Consider the following 26,014-nt stretch of genomic DNA (forward strand, 5'->3'; position numbering starts at 1 on the left):
GGTTTGTTAACAGCTAACAAACTATGCTAATTCCAGCTTTTGCCTATGTCAGACACACCAGACAACCTGAGTTAAAAGCATCATTGTATTTGAGGAGTTAAGGAAGTGTGTGCAGATGGGACTTGAGGTACAGTGAAGACAGGGCCTCACGTTCCTAAGTGCAAAACTTTGAGGATGAGAATGAGGCCAAAATTTTCTCTTTCATATACTGGAGCTAAATGTTATTAGGCACTTTACAAACAGTAACAAGACAGAATCCCTGCCTCAGACAGCTTATTATCTAAACAGCCATCATACAAATAATGTGCAATAAAACAGGAAGTGATGAGGTTCAGCATACATTTAATTAGCTCAAGGATACACACATTTAATTTTCACTATTTCATTTACATTTCTTTGCTGGGGCCAAAGCTTAAAACAATACTTGTTCAAAAAAATGAGAAGAATATTCTGAGACTGTACTACAAATCATGCATCTTTCAAATTTGGATTCTTCCTTTCATTGGGTGCGAAAGGAGGCCAATGAAATTATTTTTTATAGTTCTGAAAGAGTCTCTCAGCAAATAAGGTTTTTTTTTAATTTATGAAAGCCTACTGAACATCTTACTGCATACTGAAATGAAAGTGCTGCAGAATAGTGATCCAAGTAATTTGCAATAAAACAGCACAATTCACAGACTGTAAAAGAACGGCAGCACTTTTATTAGTTTCAGGTAGTTTGATAAGATGCTAAATTCACTGCTGCCAAATCATAGCTTCAGTTTTTGAAACTTTGCTTCCATTCCCCAGCTATAAAATAGTAATAATGCTAGTCAGGCACCTCAAACAGCAATTGAGAGGGTTCATTTATTAATGTTTGTCCTAAACACGGGAAGCTCTATTCATGAACTTAACAGCAGTTTAGAGATAAGGGAAGGTTCAGATGCGAGAGGTTATGGCACCCTGCTCCCTATACTCACTTCTCCCAGGCAGCACACTGGGTTTCCCTCGCTAGGATCAGCAATAATTATTGGAAGTAAAGTAGGCTGAAAATGTAACCATGGAGAGTCTTGATCGCCCACCCATTCCCAGAAGAAGAGAGAGAGGGAAAAAATCTAGATCCCAAGTGTCCTCACACTGGGGATGGGAGGAGCAGTGAAGCAGAAGAAGCTGTGACACTGCTGAGGTGAATCACTCAGGGGAGGTTTGTGTGTAGGGAAGAAGAGAGTATTACAGTCCTAGCAATAATAATAATTACAGGTAGGGATGTAAAATCCCAGTCAACCACTTAAATGTTACATTTAATCGGTTAATCGCTCGACCAGGATCCCGTGGCATGGTGGGCCCAGCTGGGCTGGAGCAGACATGCACCCATGGTGCAGTCGGCCCAACTAGATGTGGTTCAGGTGTGTGTGTGGGGGGGGGGTTCTCCAGCCCAGCTGGGCCACCAGTTATAATCCCTAATTACAGGTGGACTGACATGGGTGGCTTTTGGACATATGTTGAGTTCAGCCACACTATCAAATCATAATATTTAAGGCCAAAAGGGGCCACCTGGTCCTCCAGTCTCACCTCCTGCACAGATTAGTGTTTAGATCTCTGCAGTGCTGGTAAACACAACCAAAATTAGACCAAAGAGTTACAGCCCATAGCCGATTAAACTATTATGTGCCACAGGCAGAGATTCAGAAGGACCAAGGTGCACCAATGCCCGATTGGCCTGCAATGACAAGGAAATGATTGACACACACCCAGATAATCGTGGCAAGTCACCTGTGCCCTGTGCTGCAGAGGAAGGTAAAACACCACCACCTCTTCTACAAGGTCAGCTGCCAAGTAGCCTGGGGAAAAATTCCTTCCTGACCCCACATGTGGTAATCAGTTAAACCTTAAATATGAGCGTTAGAACCAACCAGCCCCTCAGAAAGAGAGAGAATATGCTCACTATCACCTCAGAGTGCTGATTCTCCCAGTCTAATATTCCATCCACAATCATGACTACCCCATCCTTCAAAGGAAGATAATTAAAAATACATATACAGTAGAACCTCAAAGTTATGAACACTAGAGTTATGAACTGCCCAGTCAAGCACACACCTCATTTGGAACTGGAAGTACAGAGGCAGGCAGCAGCAGACACACAAAAAACGAAGAAACAAAACAAAACACAACCCACCATCACCACTAGCACACACATAATTTTTACATGTAAACTACTTTAACCAGGGGAGGGGTTAAAGACCTGACAAGATAAGGAAACTGTTTCTGTATTTGTTTCATTTAAATTAAGATGGATAAAAGCATCATTTTTCTTCTGCATAGTAAAGTTTCATAATTGTATTAAGTCAATACTCTGTTGTATACAAACTTGAAAAAAACACCATAAAGTTTTGTTCAGTGTTAAAAGTTTTCAGGAACCTCCATTCCCAACGTTTTAGTGTACATACACCAGGGGTAGGGAACCTCAGGCTCAGATGTGGCCCCTGGCTTGCCTGGATCTGGACTCAGGGCTCCCCCTGGCATTGGGGAACCCACGCTAATGCTCCAGCCCCCACCCCCGCTGCCTCCCTGTGGGGCTGGAGCACACAACTGCTACTATCCTGGTCTTCTCCCCCCCCCCACTCCCCACCACAAGGCTGTGTTGTGCAAAGGGAGTGTGGGGAGTAACTTTCTCCTTCTCACTCCGGGGCCACATCAGTGAGAGTTTGTTTTGAGGGTTTTTTTTTCTTTTGCTTCTCACTTGTGTGTGACCCGAGTGATTTTTCTGTGGGTCACTGGCCCCGATCCAAAAAAGGTTCCGCACTCCTAACATTCACACGCATTAAATTTGGGGAGTATGGAGAGATCCCTTTTTGACACCTGTCACAGGCCCACTAAAACCTTGAGACATGAAGTCCAGGAACAAAAAACATAAACCTGAAGCGAACCTGTCCACCTACTGTCCTGTTTCCACTGAAATGAATTTGCTTGCCCACCTCTATTCCTCTTGGGAGCGTCTTCCAGATCCTCGTGCCTCTCTTGGCTAGAAACCTTTTTCTAATGCCCAACCCGATCATCCCTTAGCTTATGCGGCCCTTTCTCCTCCCTCGTTTTTCTAGCATATGCACAGAGAGCAAACATAGTTCTCCCCCCCCCCCCTTGCCAGGCAAAACAAGACAAAAGCAGTTCCTGGGCTATGACACACACACACACACACACCCGCTTTCCCAGACCCCGGGAGCTTCCCCAGGAAGCTCCCCCCGAGCCGTAGCACTTAGGGGAAGGCACAAGTGGGCCCCCCCAGCGGCATCCGAGAGCGGCACCCCACGATCCCATTGGCCAGTCAGGGCGGGGGGAGGTACCCGCTGGCGCCGCCCACGCCCACGCCTAACAGTGCGACGTGTCACTAACAAAGTTCAGGTCCCCCCGCCCCCCAATGCCGGGCTCTCGCCCCACCGCTGCCCGTTACCTTGTTGGTGGGGACGGCGCGGAGCCGCTTGAAGATGGCGACGATGTCCTGCTTGCGGGGCTCGCACATGGCCGCGGCGAGCACCGGGCTAGAGAGCGGAGGAACCGGCCGGCCACCCTCGCACACACGCAGCACGGAGGGACACTGGCCGGCCCGCGCGGGGCGGGGTCTGAGCGAGCGCGAGGGGGCGGGGCGACACGCCGTCCGCCGGCCAGTTCGGGCGAGGGGGCGGTGCTCGCGCGCACAACCCGCCGCGTTCTGAGCCCCAACCGCCACTTCGGCCAGGCGAGAGGCGGGGCGAGCGGGCTGCCGCTGGGACAGGGTTCGGGGAGGCGGGGCGAGTGAGCGGTCGCTGTAGCAACCGCGCCACGTCCTGCCCGGCCGCTGGCCCGTCGTGTTGCCCGACGGCTAGTCCCGCTGCGCGCCCACGGTGCCGTCACAGGCACCCCGCTCCCCTTCGCGCGCCTGGTGCCCGGCCGGGGCCGCGGCAGCGCTGGTGACTGACTGGAGCTCAGGCGTCGTGAGCCGCCCCAGCCGCTGGGCAAGTCACTTCGACTCAGGCTGCTCAATATCCCCATCTCCGAACCGTGCCCCGCTGCCTGCCTCAGCGCCACAGGACAGTGGCGAAGAGAGCGCCTCAGGCTGCAAAGTCACCCTCACACCGCCCGGGCAGCCCTACTGCAGCAGTGGGTTGAACGTTCAACACGCAGGGGGGTTGGAAGGTAAGGTTGCCCTCCTGGATTGTTCCCAGCACTTAGAGATTAATCTTTAATTCAATAGTGATAGAGATGTAGCCGTGTTAGTCTGGGGTAGCTGAAGCAAAATGCAGGACAATGTAGCACTTTAAAGACTAACAAGATGGTTTATTAGATGATGAGCTTTCGTGGGCCAGACCCACTTCCTCAGATCAAATAGTGGAAGAAAATAGTCACAACCATATATATATTTTGTATCCTTTGGTATATATGGTTGTGACAACTTTCTTCCACTATTTGATCTGAGGAAGTGGGTCTGGCCCACGAAAGCTCATCATTTAATAAACCATCTTGTTAGTCTTTAATTCAAGACAAAGCACTTCTAGTCTATTTAATTGTCCTCATTAGCACCCCTTCTACAATTGGCAGGTACCCTTCCACCCCCTTCTGTTTCTCTTAAAAATTCTGGGTTTGTATAATTCCTCTTCAGCTCATCTGATAAAGTAGGTTTTGCCTACACTAGCTCACGGTACTATATGGCTACGTCTAAGGAGGCATAATTTTCCGCAAATGCTTTTAACGGAAGAGTTTCTCCGTTAAAAGCATTTGCGGAAAAGAGCGTCTAGATTGGCACGGACGCTTTTCCACAAAAGCACCTTTTGCAGAAAAGCGTCCTTGCCAATCTAGACGTGGTTTTGCGCAAGAAAGCCCCGATTGCCATTTTCGCAAAACAGGGCTTTTTGCGCAAAACAATACCGCATTGTCTACACTGGCCCTCTTGTGCAAAAGCATTTGCGCAAGAGAGCATTTGTCCGAACGGGAGCAGCATAGTATTTCTGCAAGAACACTGACAATCTTACATGAGATTGTCAGTGTTCTTGTGGAAATTCAAGCGGCCAGTGTAGACAGCTGGCAAGTTTTTCCGCAAAAGCAAGTGCTTTTGCGGAAAAACTTGCCAGTCTAGACGCAGCCAGTATGTTTTTGCTAGTCTCGGTGGTGCCACAGGACTACTCATTTGTACACAGAGTAACAGGCATGGCATAAAACCCTAGATATTGTGAGAAACTTGAAGAAAATCTGAGCCAAAGAAGAACAATAGTGGTAACAGTTATCAAGATGACTTTGGATGCCTGGATATTTTACTGGCAAACAGGGTCCTTATGCCAAAAATCTTATCTGAGTTAATGATTGTGAAAGTATTTCCAAAGGTTTATAAAGCACCTGAAAATATAAATTTAAAATTGAATATTATCCGCCTTATCAAGGAACTCCCACACCAGTTCCCTTTCCCTATGCCTTATTCTTTAATTTTAGGATTAGAGCTGGTTGGAAATTTTCAACTGAAAAATGGAGCTTTTACTAAAAAAGTTACTAACCTTGTCTGAAAAATGCAGCACAGACTAAAATCTTATTTTCCCCCATGACATTTGGCAGCCAGCTAGGAGCTCCAGCGGTTAGTTGTGGCCAGGAATGGGGAAGGATGGGATTTTTTTCCCTGTAGGAGCTGCTCCCAGGGCAGGTCACACCCACCTCCAGGAATCCCTGCCAGGTACAGCTATCAACATCCCTTGCTAGGAGGCTGTTGGGAAAAGAGATATATGGTAACTTTCCCATCCTCCATGCCCTGCAATCCTTGCTTCTGCCCGGCTGCTGGCAGTGGCCCTGACTTTACAGTTAAGTGCCCCCAGGCAGCAGCTTTCCTGTATGGCTGCCCAGCTCTGAAGAAAGTACTGCTGCCTAAAGCAGGACAAGTAAGGGCTGCATTCACACAATAGCCTGGCTACCCTCCTGCATTTTGACTCTCGCTTGGTTCAGGAGAGTTAGGGTTACATCCTCATGACACTTCAGATGTAAATGTCAATATCCTCCCCCCCCCCCCCCTTGATATTGGCCAAAGTGGACTCTGAATTTGGTAGGCCTCAACTTATGAGTAAGTGATGAAGATGAGGAACACAGAGCAGGTTGAGGTAGAGCTTCCTATAATTTCAAGGGAGATTCCAGCACTTTTGCTTCTGTTTGGTACCAAGCTCCTGAGTTTCATGCAAACTATCCTAGCACCTGCTTGGGAATTGGGAGGGAAGAAGGTACAGGTAAGATCTGATGGTGGGAGGAAGCCTCATGGGTTGTAATATTTCCATTTTTAGGGCATTGAACACCAATCTCTTTAAATTTCATAATTGGCATGGATAGTTGTTACTAAAGATAACAGATTTATTTGATTAAATGTAGCATATAGATAATAAAATTACATATATAAACATAGCACATGTACAATGACATTGTTTTCTGACTATAATGTGCACTACTTCAGTTTAACACACGTATGTGCCTTGACATAGTTTAACAAGGGGTTTTATCTTTTGGAGATACGTCAGAGAGCGATAGCTTAGTATATGCTATTGGACCTAAGTAGTTAGCTGTGAAGGAGACCATTTTGATTGGAGCTGGGATCCACCTTGACGACAATACACTGATCCAAATTCCCTTGCATTGGAGAAATGAAGAGCAGAAAAGCCACTGTTCAATCTTGTAACCTCTCTGCAGATGTTATTCCAGCTAACTACAGCATGCCATTGGGTTAGGGTGTGACTGTCACCACTTAAAACCCAAAATCCAATTAGTTGGGCAGTGTGCAGGGAATGAGAGAATGTAATCATTGATATAATTTATAGCAAATGCAAAATATGTATTAGTCACATATAACTAATAATATTTTAGTTAACCACTATAAACACATTTTAGCATATACTTTAGCCAATGGAACAGAACAGCCTTATGTTCAGCATTACACATGAATGAATAAAATAATCCATTTAGCAACATTACTTTCTTGCTGCCTTTGTACCAATAGTTTCTGATCAAACCAGCTGTAATGAAACTTAGTCCATGCACACAATTATTTTGTTATCCCAGCCTTTCTGCACTTGTACAAGCAGACTATTTCTAGAAGTATTACATCCTGATGTCTTCACATACATTTCCTACTGAGGACTACAGAGTTTTTGCTTGAAGAATTAAACTGGGTGAATTAATTATGTTCCAAGGTAGTATTATCAGATTAATAGTGTATAATTTCCAAAAACTATTGCCCTTACGTTGTACTGTTTAATGAGTTAAGCAGTATTTTGAACGTTACTGAGTTTTAATATAATTAAAACATTTGTGCTGATTTCTGTGCTGATTTATGATTGGTGTATCCTTATTATATATTGAATAATAATAATTTAATCCAGAATCTGTAAAGCTAAAAAAAATTAAAAAATACACAAGAAACAGAACAAAACAAGGATATAAAAACAGAGTAAAATACAAAAAAAATGGCAAAGTTCCATCCCACCAGATAAAGCTAGATAAAGTCAATAACAGAAATGTAGTGCTGTCTCAAGGACAGCCAATTCAAGCACTGAAAAGTGCAAGAATTGAGTTGGAACTGAATTACCTGATCTAAAGAATAGAGGGCAAAAAAATTAATGCAAAACAAAAGGAAAGGCATCTTTCAGCCTACCTTTCACTAGTTATCACCACAACCTTCATTCTGGACATGAGACATTTTAATCTAGATATCTAAAAATCCCAAACTGAATCTCACAGGATATAGGCATAACAATAACCACAGCATGCTTTCACTGCTGCATCCCTCCCCACTCTGCTATTTTATTGCCATTCATGGTAGCGCTACAACTTAACACCTTGAGGCTGAAAATTGTTCCATACAAGTAGATATATGCCCAGACAGATTTCAGTGTGTGCGGGGGTGGGGGGAACTTGCATGCCGTGATGGGGAGGCAGACTGGGGCTTCAGGAGTGTTACTGAGCATGCTCCGTACAAGCCAAGCACCAAATGGGGAAGGCAGGAACCATCCTGATTCATCCCCCTCCCCTCCCGGATATATCATCTCTATCCAGGGGCTACCAAGGTACTGGAAAACTACATTTTTTGGCAGACAACTTAGCAGTTAGCTGACAGGAGCACAGTATTTTATTCCTATATAAAAGAAAGAAAAATAAGTATTAGACCACTCAGCTCTAACGCTAATATATTCTGACATCTTGTGGCAAGTCACTTAAGGGACACTGATGATTAGTCTTAACATATTAATGTATAATCTTACTTTGTTACTAACTCTGTGGAGAGAGACAGACAGTCAGGACTCCTGGGTGCGCTCTCAGCTCTGGAAGGGAAGTGGGGTCTAGTGGGTTACAGCAAGGAGGCGGATACATTTCATTTCTATGTAAGAACATCAGAATGGCTGTATTGGGTCAGACAAAAGATCCTTCTAGCTCAGTATCCTATCTTCTAACAGTGGCCAATGCCAGATGCTTCAGAAGGAATCATCAGAAGAGACAGTCATCCTGATCTATCCCGTCGCCCGTTCCCAGCTTTTGGCAAACAGAAGCTAGGGACACCATCCCTGCCAATTCTGGCTAGTAGCTATTGATGGACCTGTCTTCCTTGAACTTATTTTGTTCTTACTGGAACCCTTTTATAGTTTGGACTTTTCCACCATCTCCTGGCAAAGAGTTCCACAAGTTCATTGTGACAAAAATAATGTATTTTGTTTCTTTTAAATCTGCTGCCTATACATTTAATTGGGTCAGCTTCTTGTGTTATGTTAGTTAAGGAATAAATAACATTTCCTTATTCTATTTTTCCACACCATTCATGGTTTTCTATACCTCTAACATATCCTCCCACCCTTTAGTCTCTTATTTTCCCAGATGAAAAGTGCCAGTCTTATTAATCTCTCCTCATATCCCTAATAATTTCTGTTGCCCTTTCTGCACCTTTTCCATATACAATATATATATCTTTAGATGGGTTGACCAGATCTGCATACAGTATTCAATATATGGGCATACAATGACTTTATGTAGCGGCAATATGGTATTTTGTCTTATTTGTTCCTTTCCTGATATTCTGTTAGCTTTTTAGTTTTTAGACTGCCACTGTACATTGAACAGATGTTTTCAGGGAACTATTCACAATGATTCCAAGATTTCTTTCTTGAGTGGTAACAGCTATTTTGTATCTATAGTTAGGATTATGTTTTTCCATGTCCATTACTTTGCACTTAATACTGAATTCCATCCATCTTTGTGTTGCCCAATTACCCAATTTCATGAAATCCCTTTGTAGCTCTTTGCAGTCAGCTTTGAATTAGTCCCTGTTCACCCCTTTTTCAAGAACATTTGTAAGTTTAACACAGTAGCCCAAATGGAAATCCCAACATCACAACACTCATTCCTATTCTCCCCCCCCCCCTTTTTAAGTGGAGCAATGTTTTCATGATGATGCAACAAGCCTTCAATTGCCTGAATGCCCAGCCTTTTATTTTTATTAATCACCCTGCCTTCCTCTTTTTAATAAACTCCCTACCCCAAAGGCAAAACTGGGAGCAGCTCAAACTCTTGCATTTAAGAACTGCCTCTTAAGTCAGGGCATGCAGCTTTAAGCAGACCTCAAGTATGAAACTCATAACGGGGCTACTGCCCTGCCCTGGCCCCTGTGAATGGTGTCCTTGCCTAGATAGTACCTCACTGAAGTCAATAGAACGCTGCACTGGCAGAGAAGACTAGTCACACACAACAGTTCATAGGATCAGGACTCAGATTAGACTGTAAACTTCTCAGGCACAGGATCTGTAATTTCTAGTTTCTCAGTAAAGCATAATGCATGCTTGTGGTGCTGTATAATTGCAAGTAACCTCTTAGAATTAAAGTATTTCAAATGTACATCGTTCCAGCAGCAACACTTACCATAGTTAGCCTTACTTATAACTACAAGGAGTAAGGTCAGGTACTGAGAGCTCAACCCAAGAGGAGCTGAACACTTGCACAGAAGCTGAATACCACTTTCACCACAGCCAGCAGCTCTTCCAGTTCAAAATTGGAGCAGTCTGGCAGTAGCGTATAAAAGCTTGTTCTGGCACCTGGACTGCTGCTGTTCTAAAGATAAAAAATACTTGACCCACAGGGAGGGAAGAGGTCAAGGAATCCAGCCCTCAGGCATAGTAACATAAGTAAAGAGACTAAGAGGGGTAGCCATGTTAGTAACTTTAAAAATGAGTAGTCATGTGGCACCTTAGGGACTAACAAAAATATATAGAGAAGCATGGACTTTTGTGAGTAAAACTTCAGCCCTTCAAAACAAAACTTCAGATGAAGTGTGTTTTACCCACAAAAGCTTACAATTTTCTGTATTTTTTGTTAGCCTCCAAGGTGCCACACACTACTTGTTTATAAGTGAAGAGATATATCTGTGTGGCATTAAACCTAATGATTACTTTTTAGTATAAGTATTGTCTACTTTGTGAATTTTACCTACTTCTAAAAATTTCACTAGTTTTAATGTAAAATCAGAATTCACATAGCAATTTGCAAAGATTACTAATAATATACACTGGTTTCTACTCCATTGTCAGTAATGTGATTTCAGGGTTTATTTGATTAATTACGGCTGAAAGTTCCAACAGCTCAGTTTCCCTACAGTGAATCTGCAGCAACACTGAGGATGGATATCAATGTGAATGATTTGTCAACATGTTCATGACCTCATAGGTAAGTATCAAAATACAGTTTCGCTCTACATTTGAGATTATATAAAAATTAGGGATGTAAAATATCAAGTAATTGAATAGTCGAATAACCACATGAAATCTTTGAGGTTACATGACTATTTGATAGTCCCTAGGTGCAGGACCAGCAGCTAGTGCATTCCCAGCCCCACTCCTGGGGAGTCCCCTGCCACCGCAAGCTACTGCTTCTGTAAGAGAGACAGCAGCATGGAATGGCATGGGAAACCAGGCCCAGGAGGGGAGCCAGTTTAAAAACCAGCTCCCCACAGAGACCAGCTGCCTTCTGCCCCGTGTTGCCACCTCTGATATAGGGGCTGCTGCTACAAAGCAGCCTCTGCCTGTTATGGGCCCAGGCTCATCGTGAACGGAGGCTGCTCTGTGGGAAGTGGAACAGTTTTGTCCACAGGATGCTTGGGGCCGCCACAGACAGAGGCAGCTTTGCAGCAGCCTCCCCTATTCCCCACCCCAATGCAGCAGCATGCGGGGGAGAGGTAGCACCACAGAGCCAGTGCTGGGGAGAAAATGCATGTAATTGACAAGATTATTTAGGTAAAATTGTATAGTCAAGTACATGTAGACATCCCTAGTAAAAATTTACCACAAATAGCTAGTGATTGTAATCAGTGGAGGAATTAGACTGCTCAGTATATCAGCAGCACTGAAGCAGGTGCTGCTTAAGGTCTAAGGTAAGGCAATAATTCTATCAGAAGAATTAAAGACCTAGATTATACTTTTTCATTTTAATATTTCTGAATAAAAATTAAAGATGACATCAACAAATTTCACTACAAAAATCATTTGCTGGTAAAACCTCACTGAAATAATATACTACATAATGTAGAGTTCTTCATCAAGAGATGTCCCTGAGGGTGCTCCACAGTAAGTGCAGGTGCATCGCAGTACCTCAGAGCGGATTCTTGATAGCAGCGCATTGGGGGCCGCACACTCCTACCATCACCTATCTGAATCACGGAGACCTTGTGGTCTCCTCAACTTTGAACTCCCCATTTTTAAGTACTGACAAACTATCTTATTCACCACGATCCAAATACACATAATCGTCTACTGTATTATCAACTGACGATGATGAGGATCCAGGGGTTCTCACCCCACAGCTATCCCCACACACAAAGGCATCGGGACGCTCATTTCATTCTGATGTTCCTGACTATACCAACACAGCCATGGCCCCCTAGGGCCCATATCCATGAATGCCACCACCCATTCCCTACCCACATCAATGGCAGTTTTGGAGCCCATGGCCTCAACGCCACAAGAAGAGACCATATAAGACGAAGCATACTGCAAAAGCACTTTCTCCCCAACCCAATCCCTTCCAGTTAAGAGGGGACAAAATGAAATTGATGAATATCATTCTCTGAACTTGGATCCAGAGGCATTACTTGACACAAGCTCACCATCTGTGATGGACAAAGCTGTCAGGCCACCACTCTTGGCAACCACCGAGGACTCTTTTCAGGACCTTTTAAAGCAAGTTGCAGCCAATTTGAAGATTGACATGGAGGAAGTACAGGACATGCAACATGAACTCACAAATATCCTTCAGGCGATGCCTTCTTCAAAAATTGCCTTGCCAATTAACTCAGCCATACTGGAGCCAGCCAAAACTCTGTGGCAAACCCCTGCCTCAATCCTTCCCACCTGTAAAAAGGCAGTCTGCGAGTATTACGTCCCCACCTAAGGAGTCAGAATTTCTCTTCACTCATCCACCACCGAACTCCCCAGTAGTGGACGCAGCTCAGCAAAGAAATAAGCAACAAAAAAACCACTCCACACCATCCAACAAGGATAATAAGAGACTTGACACATTTGGTAAAAAAGTGTACACATTAGCCATGCTGCAAATGAGAGTGGCCAACTATGCAGCATTACTCAACAAATACAATTTCAATAATTATGCAAAGCTTAACACTTTTATTGACAATATACTAGACACTAAAAAGGTGCAGTTTAGAGCAGTCATCACAGAGGGTCAGGCAATATCACAGACAGCCCTTCTCCAAGATGTTAGCAGTGGTCATGGCCCACCTCAGGAAACGTGGTGCCACCATTTATCTGTACCTTGACAATTGCCTCATCAAGGCAAGAACAAGGCACAACTCTTACCGGTGTATCCATCTGGTACAACTTTGTTTCCAATCATTAGGACTTCTGATAAATGAGAATAAATTAGTCCTTACACCCACTCGTCTCGACTCCACCTCAGCCATGGCCTCCCTACCTCCCAGTAGGTTCTTCAGGATCAGCCAATTAGCTCATTCACTCTGTGTAATACACTTGTCACAGCCCACGACTATCTACAACTCTTGGGTCACATAGCGTCTTGCAACCCCTTGGTCCCCAATGCCTGTCCATTCATGAGGTGTATTCAGGGATAGCTCAGATTCACCTACTACCCACCTGCAGCCAATGACCAAAACACTGTCAGTCCCCGAAATAGTAAAGAGATCATTACTATGGTGGACAAAACTGTACAATCTATGCAGGGGCATACCCTTTCAAACCCCAGAACCCACAGTAGTTATTGCCACAGACGCCTCTCTCATCGCTTGGGGAGCGCACGTGAAAGAACTCACAACCCCGGGCCTATGGACTCCAACAGAAAGAACACTGCACATCAATGTCTTCGAACTCAGGGCTGTTTGGCTTGCATGCCAGTACTTTCTTCCTCACATCAGTGGAACCCATGTCAGAATATATATGGACAATACTCATGAAACCCCCATTTGAACCCATAGCCACATATCTCTTTTCCACTTAACGCTAAAAACGGCATTCCTAGTTGCAATAACATCAGCACGTAGAGTAGGTGAGATGGCCGCCCTAATGGTGGACCCACCGTTCCCCATCTTTTTTAAGGACAAAGTCTCTTAACAGATGCACCCCAAGTTCTTACCAAAGGTGCACTCCCTCTTTCACCTCAACCAAATGATACACTTACCTGTCTTCGTCCCAAAGCCTCATACCAACACCTTCGAGGCAGATGCATAACCTTGATGTCCACAGGGCAGTCAACTTCTACATCCACAGAACAAAATCCTTTAGATCATTTCCACGACTTTCTCCATTGCAGAATGCAACAAGGGAAGCCACCTATCATCCCAAAGACTATCTCATTGGATCTCTGACTGCATCACCATACGCTACTCGCTCAATCATCTATCACCACCTACCTTTTTCCAGACACACTCTACAAGAGCAGTCGTCACCTTGGATCTTACCTGAGGAAGGTTCCCATCGATGATTTATGTGCTGATGCTATATGGATATCAGAACAAACTTTTGCTAAGCACTCTGCACTTTCCTCCAGCCCTCTTTACTGCACAAGAGTAGCAAAAGCTGTATTGCAGACAGGTTACCTGCCTGATCCAAAGTCCCTACCTTCATAACACAAATTGCTTTGCAGTCACTGACTGTGGAGCACCCCCAGGGACATCTCTCAAAGAAGAAGGGGTTACTCACCTTGCTGTAACTGACATTCTTCTAGATGAGCATCCCCATTGGTGCTCCACTACCCTCCCACCCTCCCCTCTATTTCAGAAAAAAAAAAAGCAGCGATTTTCTGCTACACCGGGTTCCGGATAGAGGAGGAACTGAGGGGAGGGTGGCCACACATGCACGATGGTGCCGGGGGTGGGAGGGACCTGTGCACCATATGCGTGGCCCCCAATGCACTATCAAGAATCTGTGCTGGGACGCACCTGCACCTACTGTAGAGCACCCCAGGGACACTCATCTTGAAGAACATCAGTTATAGCAAGGTGAGTAACCTCCTCTTTCTCAAAAAAATAGTTTGTGATGTTTCATGTTAATATTTGTAAAGGAAGGTTGTTTTTTGGGGCTTACATGGGAGAGAAGGATTTAAATATTTTCTTCTGAGTTTGCAAAAACTGCAATATTGTACCTGAAAATCTGAAAATGACAACAATTTAGTAGATTAATGTGATTTCATCATCCAAGCAGAATGAAATCCAAGAGGCAGCCAGGCAACTTAAATAGTGAAAAAATTGATTTGTAAGAAAGTGTTTAGATCTGTTAAACTAAGCTGTTATAATTGTTCATTTTTCAATAAAAATAAAGTATTTTAGTTGGCAGCATTCATTCCAAATAGGCGACATTGCTATGTGTATAACATTGCAGCAATGTTTTAATTTAGTGCTAATGAGAGAAAAACAACTAATACCATTTTAAAAACACCAACAATCTTTGGGAACTCTTCCTCTGCTTCTTTACTGAAGATTACCTCTTGGCCTATTCTTGCTTTTGTCACTGGTAGAGGCTATACAAATATGTCATCTTCCTCAGCATGTGTTTATTTTTTTTCTAAATTGAATGAATTTTGTAATACATTGTCAGTTTTTTAAAAGGAAATCCTCTTCACATAAGAAGCACACCACTGAAAACAACAGTGAAAGCTTCCCCAATTATCTACCAAACCCTTGGCATAGAAAAACTACACACTTGCTCTATAATGGAATTCCTCTATATTCGTTCAACTTTTGGTCTCTGCTGAGCTGCCCATGAAATTGCCAGTCAATACCTATGGCAATGGGGACATCTGCTCTCTAGGAGCTCATTGGAGAAAACCAGATTAAAATTTACAGAAGGCAAAAATATCACGAGACAGCATCCAGTCTGTGCAAAATGGGAATCTATAAACCCACCCCACACTTTGTGAAAGCCCACAGAAAGCAGTATTTACCACTCACTGTTTGCCACCACCACCACCACCTTTGTATTTAATACTCAGAAGGCTTCACTTGCTGCCTCAGCAGTACTTAAATTGTGGGTTGCCAAGACCATGTTAGATATGCTGAGGCCAGAGGCTGAAGCCAAAGCTATGCCCCACTCCTGAGGCTAACGCCAAAGCCCAAGGGCTTCAGCTCAGGAGGGTGATGCTCAGGCACTGCCCCCCTCCCTCAGGTTATGTAGTCATTTTTGTTGTCAGAAGGGAGTCATGGTGCAATGAAGAATGAGAACCACTGCTCAAAGTGGGCTGTGCCGATGAAAGCTCATACCACCATCTACATGTTTTGTTAGTCCTTAAAGTGCTACCAGACTATTTGTTGTTTTTTAAGTTTTTCCTGTTACAGACTAACTCAGCTACCCCTCTGAAACTCATGGTAGGTAGTGGGCTTGGTTGCTAAGCATAACAGCACTGAATTTGTCTATTTGACTTTGAGAAAACAGTAGGAAGACTGAAGCAACAGCAAAAACATGTCAAGCAGCACATGAGTGCCAGGATAAGTAGCAACTCATAACCACACCAAGGGGAAAACAACAAGCTTGTTTGCTCAGTAGAATCCAGGTTGTTTGAGTCCTGTGGAGATTCTTATCTCACTAAGGATGAATCAAACCCAAAGGAACTTTAGCTCATAGCAAGAGCAAGTATACACAACACTAGTGGGTGAACAGACAGATGTCAACACATTAAGGACCCAATTTACTATAGCAACTAAGTTATAGATGCTTATTTACATTCCAGAACCAGAGTATCTATTCTCTAGGCCAAAAGAAGTTTAAAAAGTCCATTTCCAGTGACTCTAATACATTAACTGTTTCATTGCCATCTCTTAGATCAGAAGCAGAATCTGTGATGCTTAGATTGGTCACCAGTTATGATTATTTAAGATATATTCAGCAAATCCATGATATTTTGACATGACTGTACATTGACTGCTGTTAGGTCTGCCAATGAAAAAAAGTTTGAACGAGAAGAAACTTCTGCCAAATATTCTATGCAATAAGTTAGTCAAGCCACGGGACCACCCTACTGGGACCCTCAGGCACACAGCTGCACGGGGAAGAAGAGGGGAGGGCGATTGGGTTGGGGGTGGGGCGGGTGCCTGGCTCTGGGGAAGGGAAGGTGAGGGGAATTGGGTCTGGTGGGTGCCTGGCTCTGGGGGAGGAGGAGAGGGGGCTTAGGTTAGGGCACGGGCAGGGGGGGTGCCTGGCTCTGGGGGAGAGGTGGGGGTTTGGATTAGAGCTGTGGTTACCAACCTATCAATCACAATCAACTAGTTGATTGCAGGGGCATAAGTAGTTGATCATGAGGTGTTCCTCCCCCAAGAAGCAGTCTGCACTGATGCTACCACCAACAAAAATGGAGGTAGCATGCCAGCTTTCTGCATCATGGTGGGGAGTCCTGCAGCTACAAGCCAGATCCGGCATCTCAGGAAGTGTGCGGGCTGCTCTTCCCCTCCCCTAAACAGACAGTGCACTTCCTGAAATGCCGGGTCTGTTGTGCCGCTGGGGACTTTCCCCCCTTCTGCCTGCCTGCGTGGGGAGGGGAAGGGGAGAGGAGTAGGAGTCCCAGGACTGCATGCGAGCTCCAACTTCTCAGGAAGCACGTGGCTGTCGTGAGGAGCAAAGGAAAAGCGTGTGCTTCCTGAGAAGTTGGAGCTGGTGCGCAGTCCTGGGACTCCTACACAGCCCTCCACCCCCCCCCACACACACACCCCACGCGCAGGCAGGCAGCTAGCCACAGATTCATAACACTCCTGCACACACATATCCCAGATCCCATACCTGATCCCCCAGATCTCTCCCAGGCTATGTCCAGGCTGCCGGTATTTTTCTATCATACACTGGAACCCCATCCTGAGCCTCTCACATCGCCAACCCAAACTCCTGCACCTTCACATCCACAAGCCTGCGGCTTGCTCAGCACCCCAACCCTCCACCTAACCCCAACACTCTAGCCTAGAGCCACCTCCCTGAGCCAGCATCCCCTTCACTTCCTCCTGCACCCAAATTCTCTCCCAGGCTATGTCCAGACTGCTGGGTTTTTTCAGCAGAAGATATGCAAATAAGAGCATGATTTGCATATCTTCTGCCAATCCTTTTTGCGGAAGAGGTTTTGCCAATAAGAATCCTTGTATAGACAGGGCCATTTCTCAGAAAAGAAAAAAAAACCCTTTTTTGCAAGATCCTGTAAACCTCATTTTTGAGGAATATGGGATCTTGCAAAAGAGGGGGTTTTTTTTGTTTTTTTTTTTACTGACAAATGGCCCCCTCTACACGGGGCTTTTTATCAGCAAAACCTCTTCTGCACAAAGGATCTGCAGAAGATATGTAAATGAGTGCAATTTGCATATCTTCTGACAAAAAAACCCAGTAGTGTAGACATAGCTCCAGAGCTTGTACCTCTTACTTCTTCCCACATCCAAATCCCTCATTCTCACCCCAGAGTCCACACCTCCTGTTTCAACACAGTGAAAGTGAGTAAGGGCTGGGGACAGCAAATGATGGAGAGGAGGGGAACAGAAAGCGGGGCCTCAAGGAAGGGAAGGGTCATGAGAAAGGGATGGGGTAGATCTTAGCTTGCCCTGACATTTAAAAAGTGATCGTGGGTGTAAAAAGGTTGGAGACCACTGGGTTAGAAGTGAGGGGGGAGTGCCCAGCTCTAGAGAAGTGGAAGGGAGATTGGGTTAGAGCAAGGGGTGGGGACCTGAAGCACCTTAAACTCAAAGTCTTCATGGATGCAGAATAAGGCAGTCAACACAAATGTCATTTAAATTCCGGGGTAAAAAAAAGACTCAGCATGTACCTGGTTTATACTGTTTCTTTAAAGAAAATTCAATGGCTATTGTTTGCCAGGCTGAAGCAATTAGTCTTTTTTATTAGTTTTTGTCCAAAATGTCCTGTAATGTTATTTTTATCACTACATTTTGTGTACTCTCTTGATTGATCAATAGATAAAAATAAATATATAATACATGGCTCTTTGCACTCTATCCACCACTATTTTGGCTCTTTGTCTCTAATGGGTTGGCCACCCCTGGCCTAGAGGATGGGAGCAGTGCAAGTCTCTTCCCCTCTAGGAGCTGAGAGCCATATAGAGACAGCAGTTTGCAGTTTTAAGTCATCTGAGGCTGCAGCAGTCAGAGAGCCCAGCTTGCCTTGGGGGTGCTGCAGACTTAGGTAAATGCTACCCGGCCATAGCCTGCCTGACACCCCAAATCCCTCCCCCAGGTCACCATCCAAACCCTCTGCACCCCCTACCCCTGGTTACAACTCCCTCCCAGACCCTGTACCCCCTCCTACACCCTTGCTCCAGGCCAGAATCCTCTCCTGCACCCAAACACCCTGAACCCCAATTTCTTGGCCCAGGTCATAATTCCCTTCTTCTCCCAAACATCCTCTCAGACCACACACCATCTCCTACACCCCAGTTCCTTACCCTGGGCACTCTTCTGCACCCAACCTCCATCTTAGACTTCGCACCTTCTCCACAGAAGTGTGGCCCTTGACCACTTTCCAGATTCTTGGAGTGGCCCTGCACCAAAAATTATTGCCCACCCCTGCGATATGGTGTTGGATCATAGGTTGGCAACCTATGGCTGGTGAGCCAAATATGGCTCTTTTGGAGCTCCAGCTTAGCCCCTCCAGCTGCCCTCGCAGCAAGGATCCAGTGCTGATGCTCCAGCCTTGTGCCCCTCTTGCAAGATTAGAATTAGTGCCACCTTCCTGGGGGGGGCGGGGAGGAGGCAAGGAGAGAAAGCCCTGACCCTCACCCCCAGATTATGCCTACACATCAATGAACTACTTGATAAGCTAGGCAAGGCCCAATGACCAAGCTGGACTTGACCATCTGTCCTTTTTGGACTCCACAGGGTCCCAGTAACAGTTTTAATGACGAATGCATGAATTACTACAACTCCACACCAAGCATGCCACTCCCTATTTTGTGGATATAATCATCCATAGTCCTGACTGGGAGACTCAGCTATGAAAAGTAGAAGCAGTGTCAGACGCCCTTAGGGCCAGCCTTGCCACCAACCCTCCCAAGGGCATGGTCAAATTCATGGCCAGGTACCTCAGTTATGTAGTGAAACCCCAGTGGAACGTGGTAGAGGCAATGCAGGGTTGGTGCGTCCCGCCGAGTATGCAAAAAGCAATTTAGAGCGTTCCTACATATCTTGGGGTACTAGCATAGATTCATCATCACTTTGCCATGAGTCACAGCATTGCCTCTTCCCACAGCAGCCTAATCTGCTGCCAGGGTAGCAGGAGGACTCCAGCAGTTGCACAGGAGAGGAGGGGTGGGGTTGAGCACCCACTATGAGTGCCACTGAAAATCACTTATGCCATGCGTGCCATAGGTTGCCAGCCCGTGACAGATCATTGTGGTTATGACATGGCAATTTCCTGCAATGTCCTGGACAAACCTTAATTAATTAAATCTTACTATATTAAATTTAATACTTTTGCTTTACTGAATATACAACTGTTGGTGTATATAACTGTAAATAACTTCTTTTGAAGGGGGTATATGCTAGTGTACTTCCTTTATCAGTCCTTTGACGTTTCACCAGGGGAGGTGGGCATTGTCTGGCTGATAACCTATTCAGTTTCTTCAGTTGTTCAAATTGGATTCTCTAGAGATCAGCAGAGAAAGACAGAACAGTTGGTTTAAATAACCTGAGTTTAAAATGACTCGAGGCTTTTGTTCTGATCCAGCAAACTGACAGGACCTCCAGGTAAGGGAGAGCCCTACTCCTGAGGCCCAAGTCCTTCCAGCCTTTCTCTAAGGCCCCATAAGACTGGGCCCCCCCAAGCAAGAGTATGATGAACATGAAACCACAAGGAAACTAGGGATGTAAGCGAGTAGTTAACTACCCGATAAGCAAATGCTTATGTTTCCCCACCTTTGCTGCCTGTATCAGCCAGTTCCCCCCAGCACCATCTTCACAGGGGACAGAGGAAGCAGAGGGCAGTGGGGAAACGGCGCAAGCGGGGACTGAAACAGTCCCACTGCTGCTCCTCTCCCTTTGGAATGTACAAGAGCTGCCTGCAGCTCTTCTACATTTCAAAGGAAGAGGCACAGAGGTGAACCCACACCAGCAGGGACTGCTTCAGTCCCCACTGGTGCGAGTTCCTCCTGCATCCCTCCCTTTGAAATATAGAAGAGCTGTGGGCAACTCCTGTACCTTTCAAAGGGAGAGGCATAGCAAGATAGGGAGCCCCCTTATCGACTAATTGATGGAAATTCCATTGACTACTCAATTAGCTGATTAATCAAAATTTCACATCCTTAAAGGAAACCCCTTGATGGCATTTTGTAGGATTGCTTCTGCTGGAGTCCATGTTAAATTATGCAAATCAGTGGTGGGCAACCTGCAGCCCATTGGGATTCTATGGACAGCCCATGAGACATTTGTTTACTGTTGCTCACCTGCAGGGTTGCCACACTCAGCTGGTTTCCTTCCACCTAGGAAAAACCCTACTGCTATTATTAAAAAGACATGTATGTAAAGCAAGAGCATGTAAAGTGCACACAACATTGATTGAGAGCTGTGAGATTCCTCTTCATTCAAATAAAGCACTGATGTTATTCAGCTGGTATGCCCTGCAAGCGGAGTTAGGAAAACCACTCTATCCCAGGAGATTGTCTTGGTTATGACAATCTTGTGTTCCACTGAGATGGAGGGTCTCTTGTGTCCTACTCACTGCTGTAAATACTTGTTATTTGGACTCATCTCTTTATGCACATAAAATCTGTTTCAAATTTTAAATGTGGTTTTAAATGTAAAAAATGTAGTAAACCAAATATTTCTAAGTGTTCAGATTAGCCATAGTTGCAAAACCCTGAAGATACAACACACCTCAGGACAAAATATTTCTGACATTGATTAGTATTTTGTAAGAAGGTAGTATAAAGAAAAAACTGAAAAATAATTGAGAATTCTATCTCCATTTTAGAGATTGTGGATTTTTGTGCTGTGGAAGTAAACCATCCTGTGTAGATCCCTCATGATAAGCAGTCACATAAAATTTCCCAATATTGCTCTACTAATACATCTTAGTCTTGATTCTTAATATTTTTCTATGTTCTGAAACAGATGTGCACAGTTGACAGTTCTTGCACCAGGCTGACAAAGGTCTACTAAAAAGCAAAAATAAAACGAAAGACATTTCCATTTTAGTTAATCTGAGACTGAATTTCCCCACTCAGCAGTATTGCCTGGTTGTAACATAACAAAGAAGAGTCCAAAGTAGTTGAAAAACAGGACTTGCTTTTTAAGTCTGTTACCAATACCAACATAATTGCCAGGCAAGCAATCACCACCATAGGACGGTTCTATAGCAAGGAAGTTTGTCATTTTTCTTCCAGCACATTCATTTTTCTGACAGCGTCTTTAAGCAGAGTGAAACATTTTCAGAGCAAGGCAGAAAGATCTTGTGGAATGTACTGTCTGAATCCTGATGTGTTGAACTAACTTTATTTAACAAGCACATACCTTGATACAGACTTAGACATCACCTGTCTTGTAGACAGATGTAGTTACATTGAAACAATAATTAACCCTCTCCCATTCTACAAATGTGTTTCATTACAAGCTTTTGGAAATGCCATCTAAATTTGGTGCCATGCTTCCTTCTTTACCCAAGAGACAGCTTCTGTTCATATCAAGAGTGAGTTTATGAATTTTGTAGACTCAAATCAATTTTGGTTACCCATCTCAAGTTGCAGAGAAATGCATAGAATTTTTCCACTAATAAGTCAGAGGTTCATTTAAGAGATTAACAGATTTTATTTTACTAAAATATTTTAGAATACAAAGACCAAGACCTCAAATTCTTGACAGTTTTTGCTAAGTCTTTATCTTGTGGATGGTAAATTCTTATGGCAGACATACACTTCCTAAACTTGTACATTTCGACTCAAAACTACTGACTAAATAGATATCTATGATTTCAAAAAGCAAATTGTATAGCTAAGGAACACCTATTGTGTTTCAATTACATGAAAATAGATTTCTTAATTTGATTACAATGTAGCTTTCTAACATAGCGTTTTGACTCACCTGATAAGATTTAAAGTCAAAAACCTGCAACAAGTATAACCCAGCCTTTAAATGTCACAAATATATACTATTTGACACTATTACATATGACCGAGTTGTAGCTGCAAACAAAATGTAGAAGACTTTACAGTGTTCTGCTACAATAGTCCACACAGGGACTACTAAAGCTAGTTTATATTTGAATCCACAATTTACCAACCAATACAGTTTTAGCATATACTGTTGTATTTACTAGATTTCTGAGAGTCTGAATCACAGAATATTTGGCTCTATGACACTGCACAATAGGAAATAATGCAGATTTAAATATCCATATAATTTAAGATTTTAAGCGGAATCTAATCAACAGAAGGCTCACAAAATTAACAGTGGACACTTTAAATTCTGAATATCAAATTATATATACACATATACACAACATAAAGAGCCTCTATTTTTCAGTCTCCTTTGCTTGAAAAATTAGTCTTCATACATATTTAATCTTTCAAATAACTGATATCATTAATACAGAAGGTTAAATTTCTCAGCAAGAGTATGACTGAAATAGTTTTAAATATTCTGTTTTTCTTTTAGAGTGCAATTTAAGGTGTATTTGGGAAACTCACATTTAAATGTCAAAATGCATAAATAGCATTCGCAATAGAAATCCAACCATAATATATGCAGATATAGCTGCTACAAAACAATTTTCCGTAACAGACATTAAATACAATACTAGTTTTACAACTTTAATCCATGATGACAGCATGGAAAGATTAACATTACAGCATGGAAAGTTCTCATTCACTTGACAGGTGAATCATTCAGTCATAATTTAAGTATTAATTGATAAATCAAAGCATAAAAAAGGTGCTTACCTAGGTAGGATTTAAATAAAAAAATACTGCATCTGTCAGACATTGCTAAGAACGAACAGAAAATCAACAGTCTTAAAAGTCCAAGTTGAAAATTACTGAAGGTCACTTAAAATAACTGATTAAATGAAAAATCAAGATAGCCATATACCCAGAGTGGATAGGGCACCAGAACAGAAAATGCAAAAATTATATTAACACAGATTAGATAGGAAAGAAGCTAAAGAGTAATTTCCTTGTTGTACTATATTTTTCAATCTGATCCTTTTGTTTTGCAGTTTGTACACAATGGAAATTTGTTTTCAAATTGCAAGTTCTAGTTTTTGTCTCCAACACATCATAAAGTCAATATCAGTCCATCATTCCTTTTGCATTAATATATACATTCTGTAAATCATTCAGTTCTCCTTATTGTGAGCAACATGTTCTATACTGGCTTACAAAGTTATAGTACTTCCAAATCACAATCCTTTGTCACTGGATTGCTTCTACATAGTTTGCTGGATACAAGCCAACTTGTCCATTGTCCAGACGTCCTTTGCACCAACCTTGCTCATCTTCATCCTCTGTTTTAGTTAGCTCATCCCCTGCAAAATAAAATTTCACATCTGACAAAACTTTGCCAGTAACAGAAAATTTAGTATAAACTCTATCCTCGATAACTACCCTTCTTCTTTACCAACCTCTACCACCAATTCTTCTTAGATGCTCTTAACCATTTCTTTGATCTTGAAATATAACCCTTTTTATAGACAGTCACATATGATATGAAGGCATCCAATAAGCACTTTAAGATACTTAGAAAGGAATTTTATAAAAGTGAAGAATTATAATGCTAACATTTCAAAAAGGCAATAATACTTGGTTATATCAAAATGAAAATAACACGGTAAGAATTACATAAATGAATATTAACTTCCTACCTTTCTAGAGAACGTGGGTGGTCAAGGCTAATTTTGGGAACCATAAATACTTCTACCAAGTAAAAAAGGACTTTTTACCCACAAAAAGCTCATAATACTAGTTATATTTTTTGTTTGCCTCTACGGTGCTACATAACCACTCATTTAAGGTTTTTTTTTTTTTTAATTAAAGTTACAGACTAACATGGCTACCCCGCTGGAGATATTTAAGAGTTGGTTAGATAGGCTCTATCAAGGATGGTGCTTGGTCCTATCATGAGGCAAGGGGACTGGACTAGATTACCTCTCGGGGTCCCTTCCAGTTCTAGTATTCTATGATTCCATATTTCGCCCTTCATTTAATTTTTTACCTTTCCCTTTAAACATAATGGACATTGGTATTTAGCTTCTGGCCCCAGATATGCAACTGGAAGTTGATACATGGCTGTGACATCAGAAAGGCAAGTCAGATTTTGGTTTGAGATTGAATTGCAAGCCATAAATGAATATTATCTATTCTTGTTGTATAAAGTATTAGACTGCCCCCAATAAACTTGTTTTTAGCTGCTCAAGATGTGTGATTGCCTCTTTTCAAATATCCTATGTCACTTATTAGCTCCCACCCCAATGTCATAGTCAAGGTCTACATTGAGAATTTAGGTCAAACTCAGATGCATAAAATCAATTTTCTAAACAGAATCCACACCACCAGTCCTGTTTCATTGACTTCAAGGGCTGCAAAGTCAATTTCTGTACTTTTTGCTTTCATGAGCAGTAGCCACTAATTCGATTTTGCCTGGTCAATTTTGTTGTAGTGCAGATGTGTATGCAAGGAAATCCTATTTAAGAATATTTACATACATTTACTCAAATTGATTTTGGAGAGATTAATCCCTTGATGACAGGCTTTTACGAGATTAGCCATATCCGAGCTAGAGAAGAGGCACATACTAGTTTGACTCGTGTGTCCTATAAAGCTGTTCCTCAAGAAACTTTTATGTTTCAAATGCTCAGTGTAATACAAGTCTCACTCATTCTAATACTGCTGCACAAAATCTATAAAAAGTTCTTTAGGGTAGCCATTCAATGCCCAAGCCTCAAGCATTTGGAATTAACCATCTAGTACGGAGAAACTACCACAATTGTTATTTTATTTATGTAAACCAGGGTCAGATTAACCTTTTCTGGGCCTGGCACCATGGGGACAATGAAGCATAGTGTGACAGGAGCAGCCCCATTCTGCCTAGCCCAGCCAGAAGGCACTGTTCACGAATTGGTAGCTGCCAAATGCACACTTGCCCACCTGGCCCTACACTACTAGTGCTTCCTTTCTCCTTGGAGGTGGACCTGGATTGTGCACTACACCACACTGCCTCCCGTCCATTTAGGGATCACCCCTTCCCACACACAAACCCTTATGCCCAGCACTTACCACAGATTCACCTCACCCTCATCACAACAACTGAATAGCACCCCTCACAGACAAACCTCCAATGCCCCCAAACACACAAACCTCTGTGGTTTGGAAGCATCGGAGGATGAAGATGCCACCCCCAAAATGATCATGACACCAGTATTTTTAGACCAAAACAGGCAGCCATTAGTTCCCATTATTTTTGATAATCCCAATATTAGAGCAGGAGTGTTACATTATATTGATTTAAGTTCAATTTTATAAAATTTTAAATATTGATGCTGATGTTAATCTACTGCCATTCACCTCATAAGAA

At 43.2% G+C, this 26,014-nt stretch overlaps 2 protein-coding genes and 1 long non-coding RNA gene across 10 annotated transcripts in view; 1 reads left to right on the top strand and 2 right to left on the bottom strand.

Annotated features, from left to right (window-relative positions):
• Positions 1–3,665, bottom strand: part of ARFGAP3 (ARF GTPase activating protein 3) — a 71,018-nt gene extending 67,353 nt beyond the window's left edge. For both annotated transcript variants that reach the window (XM_075899255.2, XM_075899250.2), the window contains exon 1: positions 3,428–3,665. In XM_075899255.2, coding sequence (XP_075755370.2) covers positions 3,428–3,496 — 69 coding nt within the window. In that variant the 5' untranslated portion in view covers positions 3,497–3,665. The remainder of the gene's footprint in view (positions 1–3,427) is intronic.
• A 44-nt stretch (positions 3,666–3,709) lies between these two features.
• The window catches only part of LOC102459807 (uncharacterized), a 51,890-nt gene continuing 29,585 nt past the window's right edge, over positions 3,710–26,014 (top strand). Inside the window, exon 1 of one of the 3 annotated variants that reach the window (XR_012896133.2) lies at positions 3,710–4,149. This is a non-coding gene — a long non-coding RNA (uncharacterized LOC102459807). The remainder of the gene's footprint in view (positions 4,150–26,014) is intronic. The other 2 variants (XR_003090254.3, XR_003090253.3) reach the window with 2 other exon arrangements.
• PACSIN2 (protein kinase C and casein kinase substrate in neurons 2) overlaps positions 22,236–26,014 on the bottom strand; it is a 118,054-nt gene continuing 114,275 nt past the window's right edge. For all 5 annotated transcript variants that reach the window (XM_075899269.2, XM_075899278.2, XM_089769945.1 and 2 more), the window contains one exon: positions 22,236–23,969. In XM_075899269.2, coding sequence (XP_075755384.1) covers positions 23,857–23,969 — 113 coding nt within the window. In that variant the 3' untranslated portion in view covers positions 22,236–23,856. The remainder of the gene's footprint in view (positions 23,970–26,014) is intronic.

This window comes from Pelodiscus sinensis, chromosome 1 (genome assembly GCF_052426305.1).
Source record: "Pelodiscus sinensis isolate ZL-2025 chromosome 1, ASM5242630v1, whole genome shotgun sequence".
NCBI classification, from domain to species: domain Eukaryota; kingdom Metazoa; phylum Chordata; order Testudines; family Trionychidae; genus Pelodiscus; species Pelodiscus sinensis.